The 24,096-nt window shown below is 40.5% G+C and overlaps 2 protein-coding genes across 2 annotated transcripts in view; one reads left to right on the top strand and one right to left on the bottom strand.

The window, feature by feature from the left end:
• EEA1 (early endosome antigen 1) overlaps positions 1-7,535 on the top strand; it is a 99,323-nt gene extending 91,788 nt beyond the window's left edge. Inside the window, 4 exon segments of the mRNA XM_060245180.1 lie at positions 1,525-1,763; positions 4,508-4,628; positions 5,420-5,518; positions 7,154-7,535. Coding sequence (XP_060101163.1) covers positions 1,525-1,763; positions 4,508-4,628; positions 5,420-5,518; positions 7,154-7,276 — 582 coding nt within the window. The 3' untranslated portion in view covers positions 7,277-7,535.
• Positions 7,536-13,614: 6,079 nt separating this feature from the next.
• Positions 13,615-24,096, bottom strand: part of PLEKHG7 (pleckstrin homology and RhoGEF domain containing G7) — a 45,496-nt gene continuing 35,014 nt past the window's right edge. Inside the window, exons 14-17 of the mRNA XM_060244570.1 lie at positions 23,267-23,346; positions 19,424-19,583; positions 14,177-14,268; positions 13,615-13,733 (exon numbers count right to left, since the gene is read on the bottom strand). Coding sequence (XP_060100553.1) covers positions 13,626-13,733; positions 14,177-14,268; positions 19,424-19,583; positions 23,267-23,346 — 440 coding nt within the window. The 3' untranslated portion in view covers positions 13,615-13,625. The remainder of the gene's footprint in view (positions 13,734-14,176; positions 14,269-19,423; positions 19,584-23,266; positions 23,347-24,096) is intronic.

The following is a 24,096-nucleotide window of genomic DNA, read 5'->3' as shown; positions in this document are numbered from 1 at the left end:
CATGGCTCCAAACACACTTCAGTATACTAAGATGCCAGGTACTGTTGTCTATGAAAGGTCCCTGATGGTATCTTTTCTGTATCTTTTCCCATCACTGAAGCAAATTGCATTTGGGATTATTTCTTCACCAGACAACATCAGATGCCAGAACGTGGCATCTGTTCTGCTTTACACAAAACCATTAGAAAGATACACAAGGAGTGCACAAATTGAACTCTAATGACTCCTTACTGGCTGAGACAATCTAGATTTAACAAAGTACATTGCCTTCTCAATCTTTCCAAGGTTGCAGACTTTGTCAGAGAACTATGACAGGACACTGACACATTGAACTGGGAGTGTATTGTTTTAATGCCCTGGTGGAGATGGTTCTGAATTTCAGAAAACCACCCACCAGGTAGAAACAGCTCTCACACCTCTGCTTCATCAAAGGGATGGGATCCATTTACCTGACTTTCATTCTAGAGTATCGTCAGATCTGTTCTCTAGGTTTGGGGCACAACTCTAAAGGTCCATTTGATACTATCTTTGCATTGTTCTTGCTGATATAAGGCTACTCTTTATCCATCATTATGAAGTAGTGCTTCAAGAGCCTTGCCCTGAGAATGTCTTTTCAGTGGTTTGGTCATAAATGCCAGCAAGCTCTAATGTGAGCTGACCCATAAGGCTCTTCCTGGGGTAGTTAGAGCTAATTTAATGAGAGCTGTGTTCAGAGAAGACAGCTTCTTATCGATTCCTCAGATCAGCCACCTGGATCCTGCCTCCCAAAGTTGCCAGAGCAGATTAATCTTTTAGCAAGGCTGTGCTCACTGTTCTCCTAACTGATCTGTGCATCTCTCCAGGTAGGTCAGCTTACTTACCTTTGCCCATTAGTGTGGTGCACCGAGTCAACAGAGAAAAAAATGTGGTTTGTTTTTTGGTTCAGGAATGATGTGACCAAATGAACCAGTTCAAAATTAACCATGAACTTTCTGGTTTCATACTCGAGCCATGGTTTACTTCTCATTTTGTGCCCATCCCTAGTGGTGATTGTTTGGGGCAGCTAAATGGTCTTCTGTGCATTTATTCTCCAGCTAGTGCTGAGACAGTACTTTTATTTCCATTAAGATCCTTTGTCGGAAGGGTGCTCTAGTGGGGTGTTCTGTGCCAACTGTTTTTCTCTGCTTACCTTTGTTCTTTGAGGCTGCTGTCACAGCTTGTAATTTCATGTTTTCTGGATTGCTGGAGACTGACAAGTAGGGAGCAAGTGGATTCTTCTGCTTTGCCTGACAGTGGTCGAGGATCCATTTCATAGGTGACCTTAGTCCAGAGTTAGCTGTTACTCCAGCAAAGAACAGGTGTGCTTTATTGTGGAGACACTGGCTGTAGGGAGGAATTGGGAAGTACCTCCTAGTCCAGTCTTGGCCATTTCATCTCCATCCTCTAGTGGACAGAGAAGAAAGCACTGTCAGACAAACAGGATAATTCATTAGCTAAGCAAGCTGTTCTATTCTGTCAGCATGTTAAGTGTTTATTTTGTTTTAGCGAGCAGAGATCAAGGAAAAAGATGAACAATGTAAAAGTCATGAGGAGTCAGAGAGTAAGCTTAACATGCAGATCACAGCATTGAATGAAAATCTGGGTACAGTGAAGAAAGAGTGGCAGAGCAGCCAAAGAAGAGTTGGTGAGCTAGAGAAACAAACAGATGATCTGCGTGGAGAGATTGCCGTACTGGAAGCCACCGTACAAAATAACCAGGATGAGAGGAGGGTGTTGTTAGAAAGGTAAGCCAGTGAATAAGGGGCAGGGTAATGGGATTGCTGGTTTTTTAAAATTCAAATAGTTGTTGCTAGTGGGACATAAAATTAAAATTGATTATTTAAAATTTGTTTATTAAATGTATGTCAAAGCCACCAGCATTGTTCTTCAGAGGATTTCTGCCTATGAATGTGGAGGTTCCATTTCGTCATCCTGGCTCATAGCCTTCATGATGTTGTCTAATCCTCTTTTAAACCATCACCACAGCATGTGACAGTAAATTCCATTGGGTTTTCTTTCTTTAAGTGAAGAAGTACTTCCTTTTTTCTGTCCTGAGTCTACTTGCATTGGCTTCCTTAAGTGTCTGCTAGTTCCTTTCTTATGGGAAAGGGAGAAAAAAATATCTCCCTCCTTTTCCCCACCCAGTGCATAATTTCATAAATCTCTGTCACGTTGTCCTTTTCTGCACCTTTCCCATATCCTTTTTGAGATACAGTAACCATAACTATATCAGGGGTGGCCAACGGTAGCTCTCCAGATGTTTTTTGCCTACAACTCCCATCAGCCCCAGCCATTGGTCATGCTGACTGGGGCTGATGGGAGTTGTAGGCAAAAAACATCTGGAGAGCTACCGTTGGCCACCCTGGTATACAGCTATATAATATCACAGATTTGTGCAAGGACATCAGTTCCTCAGACCCTGAACCTTATTTGCCCATTGTTATCACCTGTTTACCTAGCTTAGTGAGATCTTTTTGAAGCCTTCTCACTAAGGCTGGGCATGGAATGTGAAAATGGTGGTTCATTTCATTTCATTTCATGGTTTGTTATGTCCCCCAATTTGGTGGTTCATTTTGTTTCATTTTTTTAATTTCTTGAATTGATTCATGGTTTATTGGGTTTGGGAAGGGGTAGAATGGACCCCGAGTGGGCTAGAGATGCCAAACTTGTGGCAAACTCTTCAGTGGACTCTTTTCTACCTGCTCTCCAAGTTTGGTGTGAAATGGACTTTAGGGGCAGGAGCTACAGCCCCCCAAAGCAGGTACCCCCAGTAAACTGCTCTCCTAGGAGTATATCAAGCTGATGAAGGAAAGAGAAGCTGCCCTGTAGCCTCTTGTCTGTTTCATCTCCAAGAAACTTGGAGGGGAGTGAAACTGACTAGAAGTGGCAGCTCTGCTTTCCCCAGACCCCGTCTTCTGGTCAGTTTTCAGTGAAAGTTTCACTGGAAACTGACCAGAAGGAAGAGGGCCTGGGAAAACTGAACTGCCACTTCTAGTAAATTTCACTGGAAACTGACCAGAAATGCTGGGGTCTGAGGAAAGCTGTGCTGCTGCTTCTGGTCAGTTACACTACCAGGAAACTCTGTGAGAAGTGTAAATGACCAGAAGTGGCAGGGGGCTGGGGGGGGATAATGCCAGGCTGTCTGGAAAAATGAACAAAACACAAAACAAATGACATGCCAAGAAAAAAGACAAGTTCATTTCCCTATTTTGGTGCAAAGGGTTCAGATGAACCACTTTGGAACAAAACACGAATCGGCTTATTTTCTATTACTGTACATTTGTAGCAAAATTTCTTATGTTTTCAATAAAATTGTTTTAAACCTTAAAAAACAAACAAACCACAAATCAGCCATTTTTAGCATGAATCACGATTCATGGTTCCGTTCATGTCCATGCTTACTTCTTACCATCCTGAATATTTATGATGTTGTCTGCAAACCTGGTCACTTCACTCCTTCTGGATCATAATTACAAATCACGAATAAATAAATTAAATAACATCAGTCCCAATAGCAGTTATTAATTCAAGACTTGCTTCCATCCATTGTAACATTTGTCCACTTATTCATACTCATTATTTCCTGTTGTTGAATGACTTCCTAATCCACAAAATAACCTTGAATTAGTTGCCTTCCAATTCTCTGGGAGGAAGCTGATTAATGAAAGTTGCGTGTATTTGTTAGGAGGCCATAGGCTTCACATTTGAGTTCTTTTCAGTCAGGTGTATGCCATATAACCTAGTAATTTGCTAATTCTTAATTTTTTAGTTAGAACTTCATCCTGGAATAACTGAGAATATTCCAAAACCAGTTCTGGCTTGGGTAAATGCATTTTTTCCACAGTGAAAACTGATGCAAATAATTTGATTTTTATTCAGTCTTCCTGTCTTTATTTAACAATCCTTTCAACATACTGTATCCAAGGGCACTAGCATCCTCCTAAATTTGGTGCTGCCTTCTTAATATGTGATAGGCATTCAATCTGAGTGTCAATTGTGTATTTAAATAACTTCCAAGTGTTCTGGAAGGATTTGACCCTCTTTACTCTTCCTTTTAGCTTCCTTTTGACTTTTGTCTTTCTGTTCTTATGGGAATTGTTATTGGAGTCAAGCGGAAATATTGATTCACATATTTTGAAATATAACTACATATCACAGAATCTTGAGAGTGAGAGTTTGTCATTGAACAGAAACAAAAAAGCTTATTATTCTACATTCTTTTTGGTTGCCTTAATTCATATGGATAGTCAGATCCACAACTGAGGGAACATTCCTTCTGTAATCCATTTTATTAATTTTGTCCTTTCTCCTCTGCTTGTATATGCCACCATATGCCCTTTTATGGTGGCATCAAACAGAAGCCAGAATAGTTTGATAGGTTATATGTCAACTACCATATTAGTTTTATATTTTCCCTGTTAGAATTATGAAAGCCTACTGTAATATGATTTTGATAAAACAGGAAATGGTTTGCCATCTCCTTTCTCAGGTGCCTTAAAAGTGAAGGAGAAATTGTAAAGCTTCAAAGCAAACTGATGGATGCCCGAAGAAAACTGGATGATACTACTGCAGCCATGCAAGAGCTTGGCAGAGAAAACCAATCACTGCAGGTATTCCATTTTGGTATCTAGACTTGGTGTCAGTGCTAATATAAAATCATTCAGGTAAACATAGGTATTTGCAGGACTTTTGAAGATGATGAAACGAACATGGAGAGCTTAGCCTTGGTTGTAAAAACGCAGTTATTCTAGGTGAAACAGTTATTAGCTCCCCCCCCCCCCCCCCGTTGACTGGATTATTGGGCTTGGATCTCTGTAGATATCTATGTATGTTACCAGTTGTTGGATCCCAGGTCAGAGTTGTTGTGTTCCAGGATCTGATTTGGCTTAAGTGTCTTCCCTTGGCTTTAGATAGAGAGGAGCAGGGTTGAACACCCTCCTATTTAACTTTCTCTCCCCTAGCTCTGCTCCTTTCTGAGATAAGAGCTAGAGCTTATTTGTATTCCTAGGCCTATTCCCTGCAGCCTTTTAAAGGTGCTAGCCAGGCCTGGAGCATGGCTAGTGGCCTCCTTCCACCCAGAAGCTCTATGGAGGCATGGGGAAGCTTGAGAGGGACCAGTAGCACCTTCTGAGTAATCATTCCCATTTCTGTCCTTCACTGCCCCCAGGGTGGAGCTTCCTGACAGCTGATCATCAGATAGCTGACTGTTAGAAAGGGCCAACCACTGAAATGTGGGGTGCCAGGAAGTGTGTGTGTGTGGGGGGGGGGGGGGAAGGTCTGATGTTGTCTCTGCTGCCCCCGACATCAGAATTATAGCTGAATTTTCATTAAATGGTTTTGCTGCCTCTTGAATTTTTTTATTTAAGATTCACATTTTTTTTTAAAAAACAACTCTGTATAGATCAAACATACACAAGCCCTAAATAGGAAGTGGGCAGAAGACAATGAGGTCCAGAATTGCATGGCCTGTGGAAAAAGTTTTTCTGTAACAATAAGAAGGGTATGTGTATTTTTTTTCTTTTTGAAGCAGCTTGTTTTAAGGAAATGATTTTAAAAGGTGATAAGATAAAAATGTTCGTTTCTCTCAGATTTATTAAAGGAAACATTTCCTCTCCTTAAGTAGTACACATTGAGACTTAAAATACTCCATAATAGAGTCATGTTGAATTATGTATTCACTTCTTTTCTTTAAAATTCATGACCAGTACTCCTAAGCTGTGGAGTCTTGTGAGCAAAAATTCTACTTCGTGAGCTACTGGCGTTAAAGTTGTGAGCTACTGCATAAATTAGTTTGTTCTGCGGTCATCCGTCCTGAGCTATGTATGCGTTGGGGTCTAAAAAGCTGTGAGCTAGCTCACACTAACTCAGTTTAGAGGAAATACTGATGATGATTCTACCCACACAACTAGAAAAGAGCAAGGGTCAAGTAGCACCTTAAATACTAATGAAAGCTCACACTCGTATACAAATTTAGTGAGTCTTTAAGGTGCTACTGGACTCTTGCTCTTTTTTACTGCTACAGACAGACTAACACTGGCTACCCATCTTGCTCAGCTAGATATCATCTTTTGTAATCTGAAAGGTTGTATGCAGCTGGATACAGTTTTAAGACTATGAACACAGCAGTGTGAAAGTATCTTTGAGGGCTGCTTGTACGTTTCATGTTTGCTTGTGTTCTTTTTTCCCATGGGGCCAGCATCAAATTTGCTTGAACTGATTTCCAGTTTTTACTTTCTTGGGAAGGTGTGACATAACAGAATATTCTCTAGCAGTTTTGAGTGGCCTCTTTGTGTGACAAAGCCATTATGCTCATATGTAACTTTCCTTCTTACCTTTTTTTGCGGCTGGGGAATTGAATACTTCCTGGTTCTTAGCCAACCATAGTTTGTGTCTGAACCAGTAAATAAAACCAAATGGTTTTATTTCTTGCCTACAAATGAGGATTAAACCATGTTTATTCCTTCCTTTTAGGCAAAAAAGAAATTGTAGTTTGTGATTGTGGCTTGTGAACCAAGAAGAATTTAGAGACCCTTCTGAAGGAAAGTGGAGGAGAGGGATTATACTAGTCTGAGAACTTTCAAGACTAGATCTTTCATGAAAAATCTATGGTGCTAAGTAGTCACTTTGTATGTGTTTCTGCTCATTTAAAGTCCACGTCATCCTAGTTACTGGGGACATTTTTGGGATAAAACTTACTGAACAATATTGTTGAAACACAGAGGCTGATTCTGTACTCACCTTGGTCCGGGGCAGGCTTCTGTTTCTTCATGGAGCAAGCTGGCAATTTCACACCAGTTGCTCCGCGCTGCCATTTTGCGCAGGGCAAACCCACAATTTGCCCCGCTGCAGTGTAAACCTGTTTTTTTCAGGTTTACACTGTGGCGGGGCAAATCGCGGGTTTGCCCCACGCAAAATGGCAGCGCGGAGCAACTGGTGCGAAATCGCCAGCTTGCTCCACATGGAAATGGAAGCCTGTCCTGGACCAAGGTGAGTGCAGAATCAGCCTTAACCTCACAGTACTTCTGGAAGTAGTATATATATTGTTTTAACATTTGTTTGGCAACACAATGCATACATGTGCTGGTGTAGGGTCAGTATGTGTATATAATGTATATTTCCCACCTCTATTTTACAGCATCACTGCAGACAGTGTGGAAATATCTTCTGTGCTGAATGTTCATCAAAGAATGCCTTAACTCCTTCTTCAAAGAAACCTGTTCGTGTCTGTGATACTTGTTTCATTGATTTACAAGGATAACTACTCTCAACTCTTACATGTTATGCTAGAATAAAAGTTTCTGTTATGCACTTCGTACAACACTCAGACTACTGTTTGGTTTGGGCAATGATTGTAACAATTGGCAAAATTCTAGTAGCATTTAAAATAAGTCAAATTGTACTTCTTGTGAGGCTGACGTTATCTATGGCGTATTTGGTTTTCACCCTACAGGAGCTTCTGTGTCTAGTTTAAAAATCCCCAATAACCTGTAAATAAAGTTTAAGCAGAGAAGCAACAATGTATTTTTTTTAATTCTGATTTCTTGGTTCAAAAGTAACAACTCTTAAGTAAATGTATTTGTAGGGATTTGTGTATCAAATATAGCCGCTGAAATGGCATAGTTGCATTTTAATGGCTGCATTGGAATGCTTAAGATAATAGTCCCAAGCAGCTTTTTTTGTTTTTCCTTGCTGGGAGTTTTGTGATAAACACCCAGTTAATGGAACACTGCCTTGAGCTTTTAAAATTTTGGGCTTGTTCAGTAGGGTATCACTATATTCTTCACTGAAAATGAAAAACAGTGTTAAGACTGTAGTGTATCTAAGAATACATAATATCTAAGGTCTTTATGTGGATTACATCCTCATTAATATGCAAGTTTCTGTATCTTTAGGTAGGCCTGTGTTTAATCCTCCCCTCTTCCCTGCAAACTTTTATGCTTGCTTGCATTTTTAAGCTACCACTAAAAATATTTTTCCCAGGTAAGTAATTAGTTACCCTGGTGCTCCTGCATTTCCAGTGTATATTTTTGTCATTTTTTCTCAGTTCTTGCTAGAGGTTTGGTTAGTCAGCCCACAGAAATGGAGTAAAATACTTAGCTCTGTTAATAACGGATGGCTTTAAAAGATTTTTGGAAAACAAAAATTCTATCACCAGTATCTGTCTTGCCTTACCTGAACTTGTTTAATGAGGTGTATGTTAATCATGAGCATAGTACAATGGTACCATATTTTATTTAGCTGAAATCAGTTTAGCAGTTGGATACAGGTGGCAGATACATCAGAAAAAAAGTATGCAGATAATGTTCTTACATGAATACATAAAATGCATAGTCCACTGTGTTGCTTCAGAATAGTGATGTGCTTGTAAAATTTAGGATTACTGAAATACAAGATGGTATTTAAAGCTTATAGTAAAGCTTAAAATGCCATGTAGTTTTCCTTGATACCCTTATTTAGGAATGAAGTGAATTCAGCAAACACAGATGCTACATGCTCATTTGTTTAACATCATTGTAATACAGTTTGGGAATAATTCACCCTTAGAGACACTTCGAATGTTATTTTCTCTAAAAGATGATGGGTTGGAAGAGATGGGCAAACAGAACACAGATATCATTAAAATCCCCAAATGTCAGATTCAAATATGAGGCATAAAACCTGTAGGTGTCCTGAATCAGGTATGCAAGTTCTGCCTATGCTAGATTTACAGTTGTTTCCTCTTTGTCCTGAAACGGAAACAGAAAAAAGATCCAAAGCAGCTTCTGGAGAACAAGAAATTATCAAGGCTGCCTCCTGATTAAAAATTAGTTTTCATTTGTTAAGTATACATAAGCTTGCACATGAATAAACAAGTTCTGAAGGAAAACATATTTTGTTTTTGGTTGATGCTCTTGCAGTAGGCACCATCATGGGGCAGCATTCACTCCAATATGAGAGACCATGTTCTGTGCCTCTTTGAAAGTAGCATCTGCCATACATTTGTAAAGACTTGTATACAATTACTAAGGCACTTTTTAATTGATTAACCATTTAATTGAGTACAAACTACAGCCCTAGAAATTACATATATTTGGGGACAGAACTGAACATTTTATATTATACAGCAGAAGAGCATAAAGTCTCTCTAACAGTGGTACAGTTTGGAAATCTGAATTACTTCAAGTGGAAAACCAAGAAAACCTCAGGAAGGGTAAGAATAGCATTGTCATGCACTATGCACTTTTTCTTTCTAGTGTAATGAATTTAATATGCAAGAGATTAAATGACTATTTTGCAAGAACTGATGTAGTAATTGGTACACAAAAATGTATGTTCTTAGATAAATGCTGCTTGAAATCTGTAGTAATTTTGTTTCGTGCTTAGGAATATCATATCCATAATTCCTATGCATTCCCTCAGATACATATATCGCGAAAGAATTTGCATGCTCTTAATGATCATTGTTTTATTTAATTTTTTAAAAAAATAATTTAAAAAATTAAAAATATGAACTTAGCAATTTTGCACATTTCATTGTATTTGAATGATTTTCATTATACATTTTGGGCTCTTGTTTTTTGACCATTAAATCACACTAAAATTTACTGGATGGTCTGTTTTCCAGATCATAGCAATAAGTACAGAGGAAAAACCCCTACCTAAGAGGCTGAGTGGTTTGTGTTTTATGACTGAAGCTTAAAAGAAGTATATCCTTAAAACAATTATAATTGCCACTTAAGAGCTACTAGTTCTCATGACAGTTTTTCTATCTGTCCATAAAACGACACAGTATTTTATGCAGTCATTTTACAACAGGTACATGAGAAATAGAAAATGTTTGATATTAGTAAACTAATACTTTGAGTGATGATTTGAGACACCATGTTCAATGGTGGTTCCTTTTTCCATTGTCATTCCCACACAGATAATAGGTTTTGCTGCTGGCTGCCTTCCAAGTTTAACAATTCTTAAGTGTTTTTTTCATTGTGATACATCAACTGTCTGGTGTGGCAGGTCCAGGTCTCTTGTTGGCACACTGCATCATGTTGTTAAATCCCAGTTCACAACACCAAAGGGGATCAGTGCAGAATGTCATATTGGGTTTGCAAACACAGAAACTTTTTATAATAGACATCTGTTCAAAATGCTGCTTGTATAGGATTTGTCACTTTTGTAAGAAAATAGGTTTTTTTAAAAAAAATTCAATCTGACACTTGATGACTCTATATAAGATTTCATTTAACTACCTCTGGATATGAAATTCAACTGCAGTTCATTTCGATAGGGTTTCCTTCCTCACTATATTGTTAAGTATAATTTGTGATGACTGCCAAATTTGCAAGTGTTTTGTTTTACCAAAAATTTAGTATTTCTCAATGTGTGTGTATTAAGTAGTTTCAAATTATGATTGATGCACTTGGGTTCTTTTGACCTCTGTAGACTTAGTTCTTAAACAACAACCCTGTAGCAGTTGGACAGGAGTTAAATTATCAACACAAACTGTCCTAGCTATGGTCTGTTGGGCTGTATCAGCTGTGTATGTCATGTTGGCAACAGGCTACCATTAATGTTTATGTGCCATTATATTAGCCTCATTTTCCAAACTGTAGACAAGGTTGACAAATGCTATTATGCTATAATGAATGTGTGCCACAAGTTCTACTGTCCTGTTGGCTTCTTTCTAATGATTGGTTTATTATGGTCACAGATGTGAATATTGTGCATATTTACTGATTTTTCTGTATAATTGTATAAATTAGAATTGGATGATTTCTGTGCTTACCTTTATATTTACAGGAAATGTATTAAGGGAGGCTTAGATAAATTACATTGCACTTCTTTTTAAACTGGACTCTTGCAGTCATACAAAGTGTAGATAGTCTTGCATGACTATTTTTATAAGTTGGATTCTCTTAAGTCCTCCTTTCAGTGGCGTGTTTATGACGTTGTCATGTAGTTGTGCCTTACATTGTGAAAGGGTTTAGTTCAGTATGCACTGTAATCCCTAAACCCTACATTTGGAAAGTAATGAAAGCTGAGGAAAAGAAAATGACACCATGCTTCAGCTAATTCTGTATGAAACACATGGTGGATAATTGTGAAAATGTTACTTTTGTATTTTAATCTGTTATTGGGCTGAAAATAAAATTAGACATTTCTATTAGATGGTTTGCAATGATTAATTTACTGTGTTCTTGCCAGTGTAGAAAGCTTTTTTAAAACTTCAAAAAAAAATCCCTGTCTCTGATCTTGTGGTGTAGATATGTTACGCTTGATTGTGAAAATGGTTCTTAGTTCAAAGGAGCTGCTAAAAGAAAACACAACAGAGATTCTAACAGTTATGTCAAGATGTCACTGAAAAGTGTTTCTGTTGTTGATCCAGCTCATGTACAAAGTATCCAATACCAGTTCTGCTGGCATCATGAAGGTACAGCAACTTTGTGGGTACTTCCCAGGCAATCTAGCAAACCTTTGTGGAAGCAGTTTTCAGTATCAGCCATCCTGTTGCTGTGTTCCTAGCAGCCTCTCTTTGTTTCTCCATCCTGCTAGTGTCAGCTTTTAGTTGCTAAAAGTAGCTGACAGCTCTCCCTGCCCCCAAAACTGAGGTAACAAACTCAGCAGACCTCCATCAACTTATAGGAGCTGTGGGCTAAACGAAGTAAAGAGTCAGTTGAATTTTGACTTGGGCTTGCTGGGCTTGTGACAATTGTAAGCTGGAAAGCAGAACGAATATTGTGATGAATGCATTGGTTTAACAGGAACGTAACTTCAAAGATGGAGCCTGACACAGAGTGTTACTGAATTACACCTGGGTGCTGTGGATTAGTTGTAATGATTTAACCAGGATGTAACATAGTACAAAAGGTAGCCTTTGAAAAGGCCCCTGCTTGCTAGCATGAATGGTTTTAAAACTGAAATAATATATCATTTTAACATTTTCCTCAACCTGTGCTGTTAGAAGTAATTTTTTTTTCTCTTTATAAAGGAAAAAAAAAGCTTGTCTTAGGTTGTTAGCTCAAGCCCCTAAGTAAGCAGCTGTAGTAGACTTGTGTGGATTTTTTTAATCCAAGCTAGAAATTATATCCCAAAACATTGTTCTTTGGTGCAGTGGAAATTGTGGGAAAGTGAAAAAATGTCTGTTGAGGTGATATTTGTAAAAGAGACCTGACTGAGAAACACATCACTATTCTTACTGCAAGCTGTGAGTTGAGGATGTTTATTCTGCATTAAAAATGAATTTGTGTAGAAACAAATAAAACAAGTGGAACTTTTTTGAAGGTCAGTGGTAGATTGTTATTTGATTAACATTTGTAGGTTTGGAAAATTATTTTTTAAAGTAAGAAAACAGTGTAGGTGATTTTCATTGGTATCCTGGTGAAATATATTATAAAAGCATTTGTTTTAAACGTATATGAATGTGTGATTGTCTTTCTGATTACTGCTGCCGTAAACAGGACTGCAGAGGAACTTAAGACAATTTAAGAGGTGTTGATTTAGGCCCTTTCTATGTCTATGCTTTTTTCCTCTTTCACTGCTGTTTTCCTTTGCATTATAAAATCCCTTCCACATCATTCAGTTTTCACACACCACACTCCTGTTCCTGTTGCATTTTCCTCCTCTTTCTACATCTGTTTTGGTCCAATCAGCTGTCATTTCCTGATTGCCCCAGATATACTAAAAGTGCTGTGCTGCTTTCATTTGCCTCGGGCCAAATTCTGAATTTTCCTGAACTAGAACTGTTTCCTCACAGTGCTTAACTCCTCCCATTACCTCTACTGACCACGTGGCCATTTTTCACCCTACAGGATGCATCTCTCCCCCTGCTGGGATATGTAGTACAGTGTGAGGGGGAAAGGCTGCATTTTTGTGCCGCTGTGAAGAGAATGGTTGTGCCTAGTGCAACTTTAACAGCAGTGATAATTTCCAAAGAAAGCTTCTCATGTGTTGTTTGCTTCATTTTTAAAAAGTGTACTGAAAAGCATATTTGGCGTAAGTTCAAGGCAGGGAGAATTACAGTTTACTGAACACTCACCCTGGCAAGAAAGAGTCCCACTCCCTCTTCTGCTTGGGATTTGGAAGGAAAAAAACAGAGAGCAGAGGCACACTTGAGTATGCCTGCCTTGTCTGCCTGGCTGAGTGTGAGTGAGAGAGAGAGAGCAAACCAGCAAGTGAGCTACAGATGAGGCAGGATGTTCTTCTCCCCTTCTGATGGCTTAAACAGATGAAAGAGAGGAGCAAGCTGAGAATATAAAAAGACTGGGAGGTAAAATGTGGACTATTCAGGAGTCAAAACAAAAGCTGCTACAGGCAGGAAGTGTAGAAAGGGCCTCTGTGATAGCCTCCCCCCCATTTTGGTACTGTTACTTTTCCAGTTTTAGTTTAAATTGCCAAAACAAAATGTTGCTTTTTCCAAGTTCTTCTTTTTTTGCTTACCAGTAAACAGAATTGTAGCAAGACACTTGAAAATTCTTCCTGAGAAAATTGTAATCTGTCCTTGGCCATCTAAATAATCTTTTTTCTTTCTTTTGAAGAATGTGCTTCCAGAAATATCTGCAAACATCCAAAGTCTTCCTTTAAAAAAGTAAACTTGGTATTACCAATGCCCACCGGTTTACAACTGACAACAATTAAATTTCAGATGATTCAAGTGGTAAGCTTAAAAATGAGTTGTGGGGAGTTGGGTGTCTCTTTGCATAATCTGAGGCTGCAGTCTCCATCTGTGACATCCATGTTTTCTGCAGTGGAAAATAATATTCTGTAATCTTTATTTTAACGACATAAGTAATCTAATTTATCAATATAGATAATAAACTATAGTTTTATTTTCCATGTAGTGCAGGTGTCTTAAAAACTGCCATTGTAATCAGAAAGTTGTTCTGTAATACGCAGATTGTCTTCCAGTATAAAAACAGAACTGGCTTTGCTTCCTCTATCATATTCTTATTTACAGAAACCTTGAAGATTTTAAATTATCTGGTACTTTAATGTTAGCAGCACTGTTTACAGTAAACTTTAAGAAGGTTAGGTGTTTAGGTGTGGCAGTAACAGTGCACAAGCATAGTAGGCAGATATTATAGCTGAATCAGTTACAAATGAAACAAGAAATGAATTTTTAAATTAGTCCTTTGTGTGGACATGTGCGATTTCTTAAGTAAAGTTTGTAAACTAAGATGCCCACCTTGACTGACTCAGTCTGTGCTTGTATTAAGAAGGCTGCTGTGCACTGTTGATACAGGTTTTCTTGCTGTATTAGAAAAGTATTTCGTAGTCCTAAAACAAATTGACAGTTGGTAAGATAGTTTCCCATGATCTCTAAACAAGCACTCCCTGTCAACTTGAAGTTCTAAATATAGCAGATAGCCCCATCTTATTTCCACTGAATGCCTACGAGCTTCATTGATTTCTGTGGAATTTATATGAAACCATTTTTTCCCCCTAAATCAAGTTGAGGGGCTTTTTTCTAAATCAAGTCTCAGTGCTGAAGCCAGAGAATATACAAGAAACCAATGTTAAAGGATGATGTGAACTGCATAATCATGAATGCCCCTTCCCTCTCCTTCCCTTCTCACTACATAGGGAAGAGAATAAACTGCTGCAGGTGTAATGCAATTTAAAAGAAAAGTCTGGCTACCATTTATGAAAGGTGTATATTTTCAAATTCAGGATAAATTAAGACAAGAATGGGGGAAAGGTTGGTGTTAATCCTTCCAAGCAATTGAGGGGGGGGGGGGGTTGACCCAGGAAGTCATGGAAGAAAATTGTTTCCCCATTTAAAGCTTTCTACAGGCACCAAATTCTTGTTGAGCCTTCTCCTCAATAAACTGCCCTGCCCTGAAGTCCCTCCCTCCCCTCCCCACTGGCTTTCTTTTTCTATTTTTAGTTTCTTCAAAATGGTAAATGGGGTCCATCTGGCCCCCAGTAGTCTTGGCTTGAAAATGAAAGCACTAATCATTATGGGAATTTCTATTTTCCCCAACAAATACTGAAAAAATGTTCCCATGTTTAAACAGATGGACCAACACCTATTATCTCCATTTTATTGAAAGGTGGAGCAAGCAGTGAAAATTTTTTCCCCTAGTAATTTATAACTAGAGACATTTTTTGGCTTTGATGTTTTATACCACTTTTGGAAGTGGGGGTTGCAACGACTCCTAGGGAAACCAGTCTTTGCAACCTGTATTGTTGAGTATATGGTAGGAGCAGGGGAAAGGCCCTGTGTTTGTGCTCTGTCAAAGCTTCCCGCATGCCCATAGGCACATGGAAAAGCTCAAACTGATCTATACTGCAGTTTTGGAAAGGGGTAATTCTATCCCTCAGCAGGATAAGCCTGGACATGTTTGAAGGCATCTTCTGAACTTTACATTTTCCAGTCTTGAAGGAGCCATGAAGCCTGGAACTCTAGATCAGGTGTCTCCAACTCCCGGGCCGGGGACCAGTACCGGGCCGCGGCCTGTTTGAAACGGGCCACACAGCCTCGCTGCCCCACCCCTCATGCAGCCTCACCCGCCCTGGCGCCGCCTCTTCCTCCCGTTTTCACTATTTTAAGGCAGGGGAAGGGAAGGAGGCAAGGGCAGCGTCACTCGCTGCTGCGATCTTCCCGCCCATCAGCTGATCGGCAGGAGGGGGTTGGCCTGGGAGGTGCTTCACGGCCCCTTTCCTGGCCTTAAAATGGTGAAAACGGGGGGAGGAGGCGAGGCTGCACGGGGGGGGCAGAGAAGGAGGGAGGAGGAAATGGGGGGGAGGAGGAGGCAGCAAGGCTGTGCAGGGGGGCAAACAAAGGAGGAGGAAACGGGGAGGAAAATGGGAGAAGGCAGTGAGGCTGTGTGGGGGACAAAGGAGGGAGGAGGAAATGCCGTGGGGGGTGGAGGGAGGCTGAATTGGGTGCCCTCAGCCTGCTGGCCCTGGGGCCATGGTCAGCAGGCCGTCCCTGGGGCTGGTCCCTGGGGACCACTGCTCTAGATGACCCTTGGCCACCTGTTTTCTGAGCTAATTGCTTCCCCTTGTCCTTCAGATATTGCAAACTCCAGAGTGATCTTCTCAACTTTACATATCTGGGGTGGGGGAAGGACTTCAGATGATCCCAGCTACCTGTCCTAGAGCTGACCTTTGCACTGAACTGTTCATCTTCAAATTTTCCAAACTTCTGATTTGACCATCTCAACTTTACAGGGGCAAGTTACTCTAGATGACCTATAGCCACCTGTGCACTGAACTGTCCAACTGTGACCCCTGACCACTTGTTTTCTGAGTTAATCACTTCCCTTTGTCCTTATTTGTTGTTTCACTATTATCATGTTAAGTTTCAATGTTGTAACAATTAAAATTATTGTTATCTTAAAAATAAACAGTTTTATAGATTTCCAACCATGTCTTTAAAAATGGTAGGGTCAGTTTGACCCCATTTACATTTATGTGGAGTTTTGACATTTCCAATGAGGGGTATTTTTGATCCCAATTCCAAATTTTACTCTCCTTTGTCCTGCATTTCTGAAGGAAGTTATTCTTGAGTCCAGATTTTTTTCTTAGTCGCTAATGTCACGACTGAGAGAGCTATCAGGTTTCCATTGCTTTTTGCTGTAACGTGGGGTCATTTTGACCCCTATGCCAAAGTAGTATAGTTGGGTTTTTTCCATGGAAGGATTCTAATGATTCCAGGATTCTAATGAAGCACTTGTGCGATCACAGAGATAGGAAATGCAAAACCTAAACGTCTGAAGTAGGTATTGGGGACTATTGCTGATTAAGATGGCTTCTTCCTTGCATTTAAGACTGTGACTTGGACACCTAAGTAATGTGAGTGGGGTCATAGTAGAGGAAGGCAACTTTCCTGTCTTACTTCCTTACTTTCCCTCTTCTCCCCCCCCCCCCCCCAACTCATGCTTTTTCAGGTCGGTGTATCTAAAGGAACAGTGTTCTGCCCCCACAAGGGAGCAGAGGGTTAACTCTGCAAGTAGAAGATAATGCTGTACCTTTAAATTGCCAAGGGATTATGGGATTTGTAGTTTTTGAATACTTTACATCAGGTGGGCTTAATTTGCCCCCGCCCGCCCCCCCCAATTGGCTAATGTATACTGTTTCTGGTCCTCTCAAGCCTGGGAAGTTTAGTTTTATTGCCTCTCTTCCCCTCCTTGTTTAGTATTCTTGTTAGCTACCATGAAAATCAGGAGGGATTCACATCTCTTTTCACCACTATGCATGGACTGAATAGGAAACCTGCATGATTTTTTACATCCAGTGTAACAGAGGCAGTGAGTACATTCTTTCTGTTCATCTTGGAATATCAATAAAACTGATACCATGTTCATCTGTGCTTGGTGCATTGATCACTTCTAGAAAGCATCTCAAGCCATGGGATGAAGGACAGAACAAACAGTTTGAGGAAAAATCTGAAGTCTGCAGCAGGAGGGGGAGTTGACAAAAATTGCAGCTTGTCCTCCATGAATGGAAAAGCTGCTCTATCAGAGGAGATGCCTCTGTGCCAGTGGAATTGCCTCACGGGATCTAAGCCTGTATTTTGAAGGGTAATCAATCTTCAGGCATTCACCAGTTTTTCAAAGACTTATGTTAATACTTTACACTCAGGGAATGCAATTTGTATGTAATACAACTTCTTTAAACAAAAATATCTTGTTTTTAAAAATCAAATATTCTAAAAATGCAGTCTTATCTAATTAAGTGTGTCAGAAATTTGGTCACCAATGTTTGTGGAAATAAACTCCTGAAGACTGAGGATGGCAGAACCTGTAGTAAAGAAACTAAGTTCATTATTGTGCTTTCTGTGCAGTACCACACTTGGATTGTGCATCTGTAGGCCGGGTGGAACTATGCATGCACAGTCCTAGTGTGTGCCTGCACAGAAGGCATAACAATGAACAGTGGTTGCAAGTAGGAACAACTTTTTTATTACACAAATGAAAATACAACATTCTGTACATGTTTTATCCTCCTATCTTTTCCCATAACCAGCACAATAACATTGTTTGACTTCAGGCCAGGGCAACATAACTTTGGAGAAGGATAAAAAAAGAATGGTGTCCTGGACTCCACAAGAGCAATCAGAAGTTATTTCTACTGAAAATAACTTTAAGATAAAAAGTCTGAATTGCTTAAATTGCCAAGAATTAATGCACTTGTGATGTTGGTGGGAATTAAGGCTGGGTTTGGGAAACTGATGTTTGCTTGCTTATTCATTCATTCATTCATTCATTCATTCATTCATTCATTCATTCATTCATTCATTCATTCATTCAATCCGTCAATTAGATTTGTCCCTTTATGGACTCAGGCTGGCTAAGAACATTTTAAAACAATTCAGCTTAAAAACAAGACAATATAATAAAACAACAATTTACAAAATTATAAACTGATCATCCAAGATTTGTTTACCATCGCTGCTGTTACTGCTTTTTTGCTCACATATTGCTGACATTGCTACTGTTATGTTGGTACTCAGATGTTATTATTATAGTCCTGGTCGGGCTCTCAGAGCTATGATGTAAATATTATAATGTAGCAGTTGCCTGCCTCAGGTGTTAAGTGCAAGCCGAAGAGTTCGGTCTTGCAGGCCCTGCAGAACCGTATCAGGTCTCACAGAGCTCTAATTTCTTCTAGAAGGGCATTCCACCATGTGGGGGTCACCACAGAAAAAGCCCTGGCCCTGGTGGTGGCCAGCCATACTTCTTTTGGCCCAAGGATTGTTAAAAGATTTTGAGAGCCTGAGTGTAGTGCCCACTGGGGCACATAAGGGGAAAGGTGGTCTCAAAGGTAAGCAGGCCCCAGACTTACCTTTAAAACCAGCACCTTGAAGTGAACCCAGAACACCACAGGCAACCAGTGCAATGTTTGCAGCAAAGGTTGAATGTGCACCCTTACAGGCAGCTCCAATAACAACCTGGCCGCTGCGTTCTGCACTAGTTGCAGCTTCCGGATTTGGGTCAAGGACAGCCCCATGTAGAGGGCATTGCAGTAATCTATTCTCGAGGTGACCGACACATGGATCACTTTTGCCAAGTCACTGCGCTCAAGGAATGGAACCAACTCCCTTATCCGCTGAAGATGGTAGAATGCTGATTTGGCAGTGGCTGCTACCTGGGCCTCCATTTCAAATTAAGGGTCCAGGAGCAACCCCAGGGTTTTGACCCTAGATGCTGGCATCAAAGGCACCCCATCAAAGGCCAGCAGGGAGATCTTTCTTCCTAGACCGCTGCGACTTAGCTGCAGGACCTCCATCTTCGTAGGGTTCAATTTCAATCGACTCTGCCTGAGCCACTTCACAACAGCCTGCAACGCCAGGTCTAGATTTTCCAGGGCGCAGCTGGACTTGGCCACCCATATCTGATACTATGCAGCACTGCATATACATCGAACCTCTGCTTAATATTTATTGTCTTAATTATGCCGTATATAAAACATATTCAATGTATACCTGTTACGTGGACTGAATCAATGTTTTTTACAATCAGTCTGTCCAATGGAATAGGCTGGTTCAGCACTGTGCAAGAACCACCTTCTTCAAGCAAAGATTGCAACTCAGGTGTGAAGAAAGGGCTGACAGGTATTAAACTCATGTTTGAACTCAGAGATTTCTGAAATAAAGAAGAAAATTAGACCGCATAAACATCTTCCTACTGTGTATATTAGGGGTGTCGAACATGCAGTTTGGGGGCCGAATCAAGCCCCCAGAAGGCTCCTATCAGGCCCCTGAGCAATTGGCTGTCTTCTGCTTCCTTCTCCATATATCTTGCTTCGTTATGCATCACAACTTGCTTTGCTAGGCTTGCTCAGTTGGATAGGAGCTACAGAGTAAAACCTCTATTTTCTCCATTGGCTGAGGCTCCTGCCTTGGGGAGGAAGGGGGAGAGGGATAGCTTGCTTTGCCAGGCTCTCTCAATTGCACACAGAGCTACAGAGCCAAGCCTTTCTTCTATTGGCTGAGGTTTCCCCCCCAGTCCCCTGGGGAAGGAAGGAAAGAGCCAGAACTTTCCTTTGTCCAGTTCCCTGGATCCCATGGGAGAATTACAAAGAAAGCATCTTTAAAACTAGAGAGTGCTAATGTTTTAAACATTTTTAAAGTTTTTTTTAAATATATGTATGGGTTTGTCTATGTTCTTTATAAAATTTATATCTCTGCTACCTAATCTTAAATAGGTACACACATGGTCTGGCCCACCATGGCCCAGCCCAACCCAACATGGCCCGGCCCAACAAGGTCTCATTTATGTCAGATCTGGCCCTCATAACAAATGAGTTCGACACCCCTGGTGTATATGTTCTAGTCTACAACAGAAATGGCAAATTTCCAAGCAAAACGTGTTGGTGGTGGGAACAAAGTTCATTTCACTTCTCTTGTTTTACAGAAAGGAATGGGAATGGGAAAAGCAGGAATTGATTTCATGAACCTTCCTTCCAAGTAATTTAATTAATTAATTTTTTATTTATACTTCGCTCAGGGCTGTTTACAATATTAAAAACTTTATAGCAAGATTATAAAAACCACATCCAAGCTAAAAAGGTAAAGTTAGTCCCCTGTGCAAGCACCAGTCGTTTTTGACTCTGGGGTGATGTTGCTTTCACAATGTTTTCATGGCAGACTTCTTTTACGGGGTGATTTGCTATTGTCTTCCCCAGTCATCTACACTTTCCCCCCAGCAAGCTGGGTACTCATTTTACCGACCTTGGAAGGATGGAAGACTGAGTCAACCATGAGCTGGCTACCTGAACCAGCTGGGATCGAACTCAGGTCGTGAGCACAGGGCTCCAACTGCAGTACTGCAGCTTTACCTCTCTGCGCCATGGGGCTCTTTCCAAGCTAAACAATATCATAATTACAAAATTATCAAATTAGATCAAAACCATGATCCACGTCATTGGCAACAAGTCCTAAAACCACATATAGGCGGGTAGTATTCAGCATAATGAGCACATAGGTAGTAAGGTGCTGGAGGAAGCTACTTCAGGGGGACTCCTGCTGGATCAGTTAAAAGACTGGTGGAAGAGCTCCATCTTATAGGCCCTGCAAAACTTGGATAAGTCCCACAGGGCCTGGATTTTCAATGGGAACTCATTCCACCAGGTAGGGGCCCGGACCAAAAAGGCCCTGGTTCTCATTGAAACCAGTCAGATGTCCTTAGGACCAGGGATCACGAGAAGATGTTGTGTAACAGACCTCAGAGTCCAGAGGGGGGGCTTGTATGGGGAGAGGCAGTCCCAGAGATATGCAGGCCCCAGGCCGTAAAGGGCCTTAAAGGTAAGGACCAGCACCTTGAAATGGATCCGGTACTTGAGGGGTAGCCAGTGCAGTTTGCGCAGCATCGGGTGCATCCGCGTCCGTATAGGCCTCGATGCTAATAACCGGGCTGCAGCGTTTTGCACCCACTGGAGTTTCCGGACTAGGGGGAAGGGTAGCCCCACGTAGGGAGAGTTACAATAGTCTAATCTGGAGGTGACTGTTGCATGAATCACTGGCTAGATCACAAGGTATTCACAGTAACACAAACACAATGAAAAACTAAATGTATATGTTACCTTAGGGAACATCCAGCCAAAAGAAGCAGCAGGATGCATAAGGAAGGAAAATGTCAGTAGCAACATTACGAGTAGGGAAGAGATACAAACCCCATTTGAGGGATGTTATTTTAACACAAAATAGTGGCAGCTGTAGTTTTTAAGAATTTTTACATTAGCCTTTTGCTTTCTCAGTGATCATACACAGGGTTTTTATGAATCTAGTCAATGTCAATTGATCTATGCTTGTTGATTTATCCAATGAAGGGATATTGAAAGAACTTTGGAACTTTTACGTGATGTCATCTCAAATCATCCGAATTCTCGATGCCTCTTTACTGCCTTGACTTGCCTTTCTTTTATTGCCACAATTAAAATACCCTTCCTTATGAGCATTGTCACCACTGTTCTTAAAGAGGCTGACAGTTTCCCTTTTAAAAAACAAACAAACAACACCACATGACTTAGTAGAAGCTGTCCTTTTGGGGAAAATACTGTGCAGTTAGCTGTTAAAGAAATTTGTATGTGTAAGCTATTTATTTAATGTTCAACTCCTAAGAAGCTCAGGGCAGCATGCATGTGTAATACTATTGGAAGTTGTCATGTGGCAACTCACCATGCACATTCGTCAATTCTTTGCTTTTTGTATAGTTACTATACTAGCAATACCTATCGACATACAAACATTTAATATTTTTAATTTTTTTAATAATTAAATTATTTTCTAGAGCAGAGGTGTCAAACTCATTTGTTAGGTGGGCCGGATCTGACATAAATGAGACCTTGTTGGGTGGGGCCATGTGTGTCATAAAATGTAATGTCAGGTAGCAGAGATATACACTTTATATCAGACACCGACAAATGCAATTAAAGTGTTTAAAAAAACACCTTAAAACATGCTTAAGCATGTTTTATTTTTAGAAAGGAAATGTGCAGGGTGAACTTAGTCACCCATCTGCCATCATTCTCTGCCTACTCAGTGGTTTGTTGTTGTTCCTCATCTAAATAGTTCACATTGCTTTCCTACTGAAAAAGACCAGATCATGAAGGCATGAAAGCATGAAAGCAGTGAAAAGGGAGAGGCAAACCAAGTTGCACCCAGGAAAGCCAACAAATCTCTGTGTTTGTCTGTCTTTCTCTCTCTCTCTGCAGCAAAGCAAAAAGCTCATACTTTGAAGAAAAATTTGTTGGCCTTAAAGATGCTTTGTATCCTGTGTGACTGAGGGAACTCGGCAAAGGAGGCTCTGGGTCTTTCCTTCTCTCCCCAGGGGATGAGGAGGGAAAGGAGCCTCAGTCAATAGAAGGAAAAGAGGCTTGGCTCAGTAGCTCTGTTGTGTGATAGCAACCCTCCTCCCTTCCTCCCCAAAGGAGCAGCCTCAGCCAGTGGAAAAATAGGTGCTTTGCTCTGTAGCTCCTGTGTGATTGAGTAAGTCTGGCAAAGCAAGCAGTGATGTAGAAGGATGGAGCAGAGGTCCATCAGTGGCTATTAGCCACAGTGTGTGTGTATATATAAAATTTTTTGCCACTGTGTGACACAGAGTGTTGGACTGGATGGGTCGTTGGCCTGATCCAACATGGCTTCTCTTATGTTCTTAGGAAATGAAAGAGGGAGAAGGGAGCAGACTTGTTTGTGAGCCTGACAGGAGCCCTCTGGGGGCCTGATCTGGCACCTGGGCTGCATGTTTGACACCCCTGTTCTAAAGCATTTGTTACATCTACAGATATAAATCTATATGTGGCAGATGCAACCAATTTTTTTTGTTACCTTTTTGTGCCGGTTCAGTTTTGTAATCAACAACAAATCATCAAATAAAAACAGGTGGACATCAATGAATCTTGTATGTTCTGAAGGAAAAGCAGAGAGTTGTCTGTTTTTTTTCAAAAGTGATAACATGCATACATAACTGATTCTTGCTTTTGAATATGTATAACTGAAATAGTTCGGAAGTTTATTTAATCAGTTTTCTAATTTCAGAATTCTGCAAATTTTTCTGGGTGTAATTGATTACAAAGAATAGAATGGTGTCTGTGAATGGCAGGGCAGGATCTGGGGGGGGGGCAGAGGGGTGTGCTTGCCCCTGGCGCTGACAGAGGGGGGGCACCAAATTTGGTATGGAGTCCATTGTATTCTATGGGACCCATAAGATAGAATGGCCCATAAGGGGGCATCATTTTTTAATTTTGTCCCCCCTCAAAAAACATGTAGATCTGGTCCTGGTGAATGGGGGAAATATTCTGTGTTAATTTCAGTTTATCTCCACTGATAAACTTCAAGATATTTTAGTATTGAAGCTAAAGTGAAAAATAACGACATAATCCTCCTGCACGAAACTGTTACTGAGAGGCGCTGCCTGATAAAATGGAGTACCCCAGTGCCTAGAGAGAGAGTGGGTCTCCTATTTCTGTTAAACAAAATGGAGTCCAACCAAAAACAGGCCAAGAAAACACTCCATCTAAAAAGGTGGAGGGGAACCTACAGAGAGCTTGTTCTGGCTGGCGCCTGAAGTCTGCCTCTCAGTGTAGTCTCACCTATCCCCTCCCAACACCTCCGCCCAAACAGGATGCATGATAACATGGGAACTGCTGGTAGGTATT

This window comes from Heteronotia binoei, chromosome 8 (genome assembly GCF_032191835.1).
Source record: "Heteronotia binoei isolate CCM8104 ecotype False Entrance Well chromosome 8, APGP_CSIRO_Hbin_v1, whole genome shotgun sequence".
Taxonomy (NCBI): domain Eukaryota; kingdom Metazoa; phylum Chordata; class Lepidosauria; order Squamata; family Gekkonidae; genus Heteronotia; species Heteronotia binoei.
The sequence above is the reverse complement of the archived record's forward strand: the minus strand, read 5'-3'. Positions and strand labels throughout refer to the sequence as shown.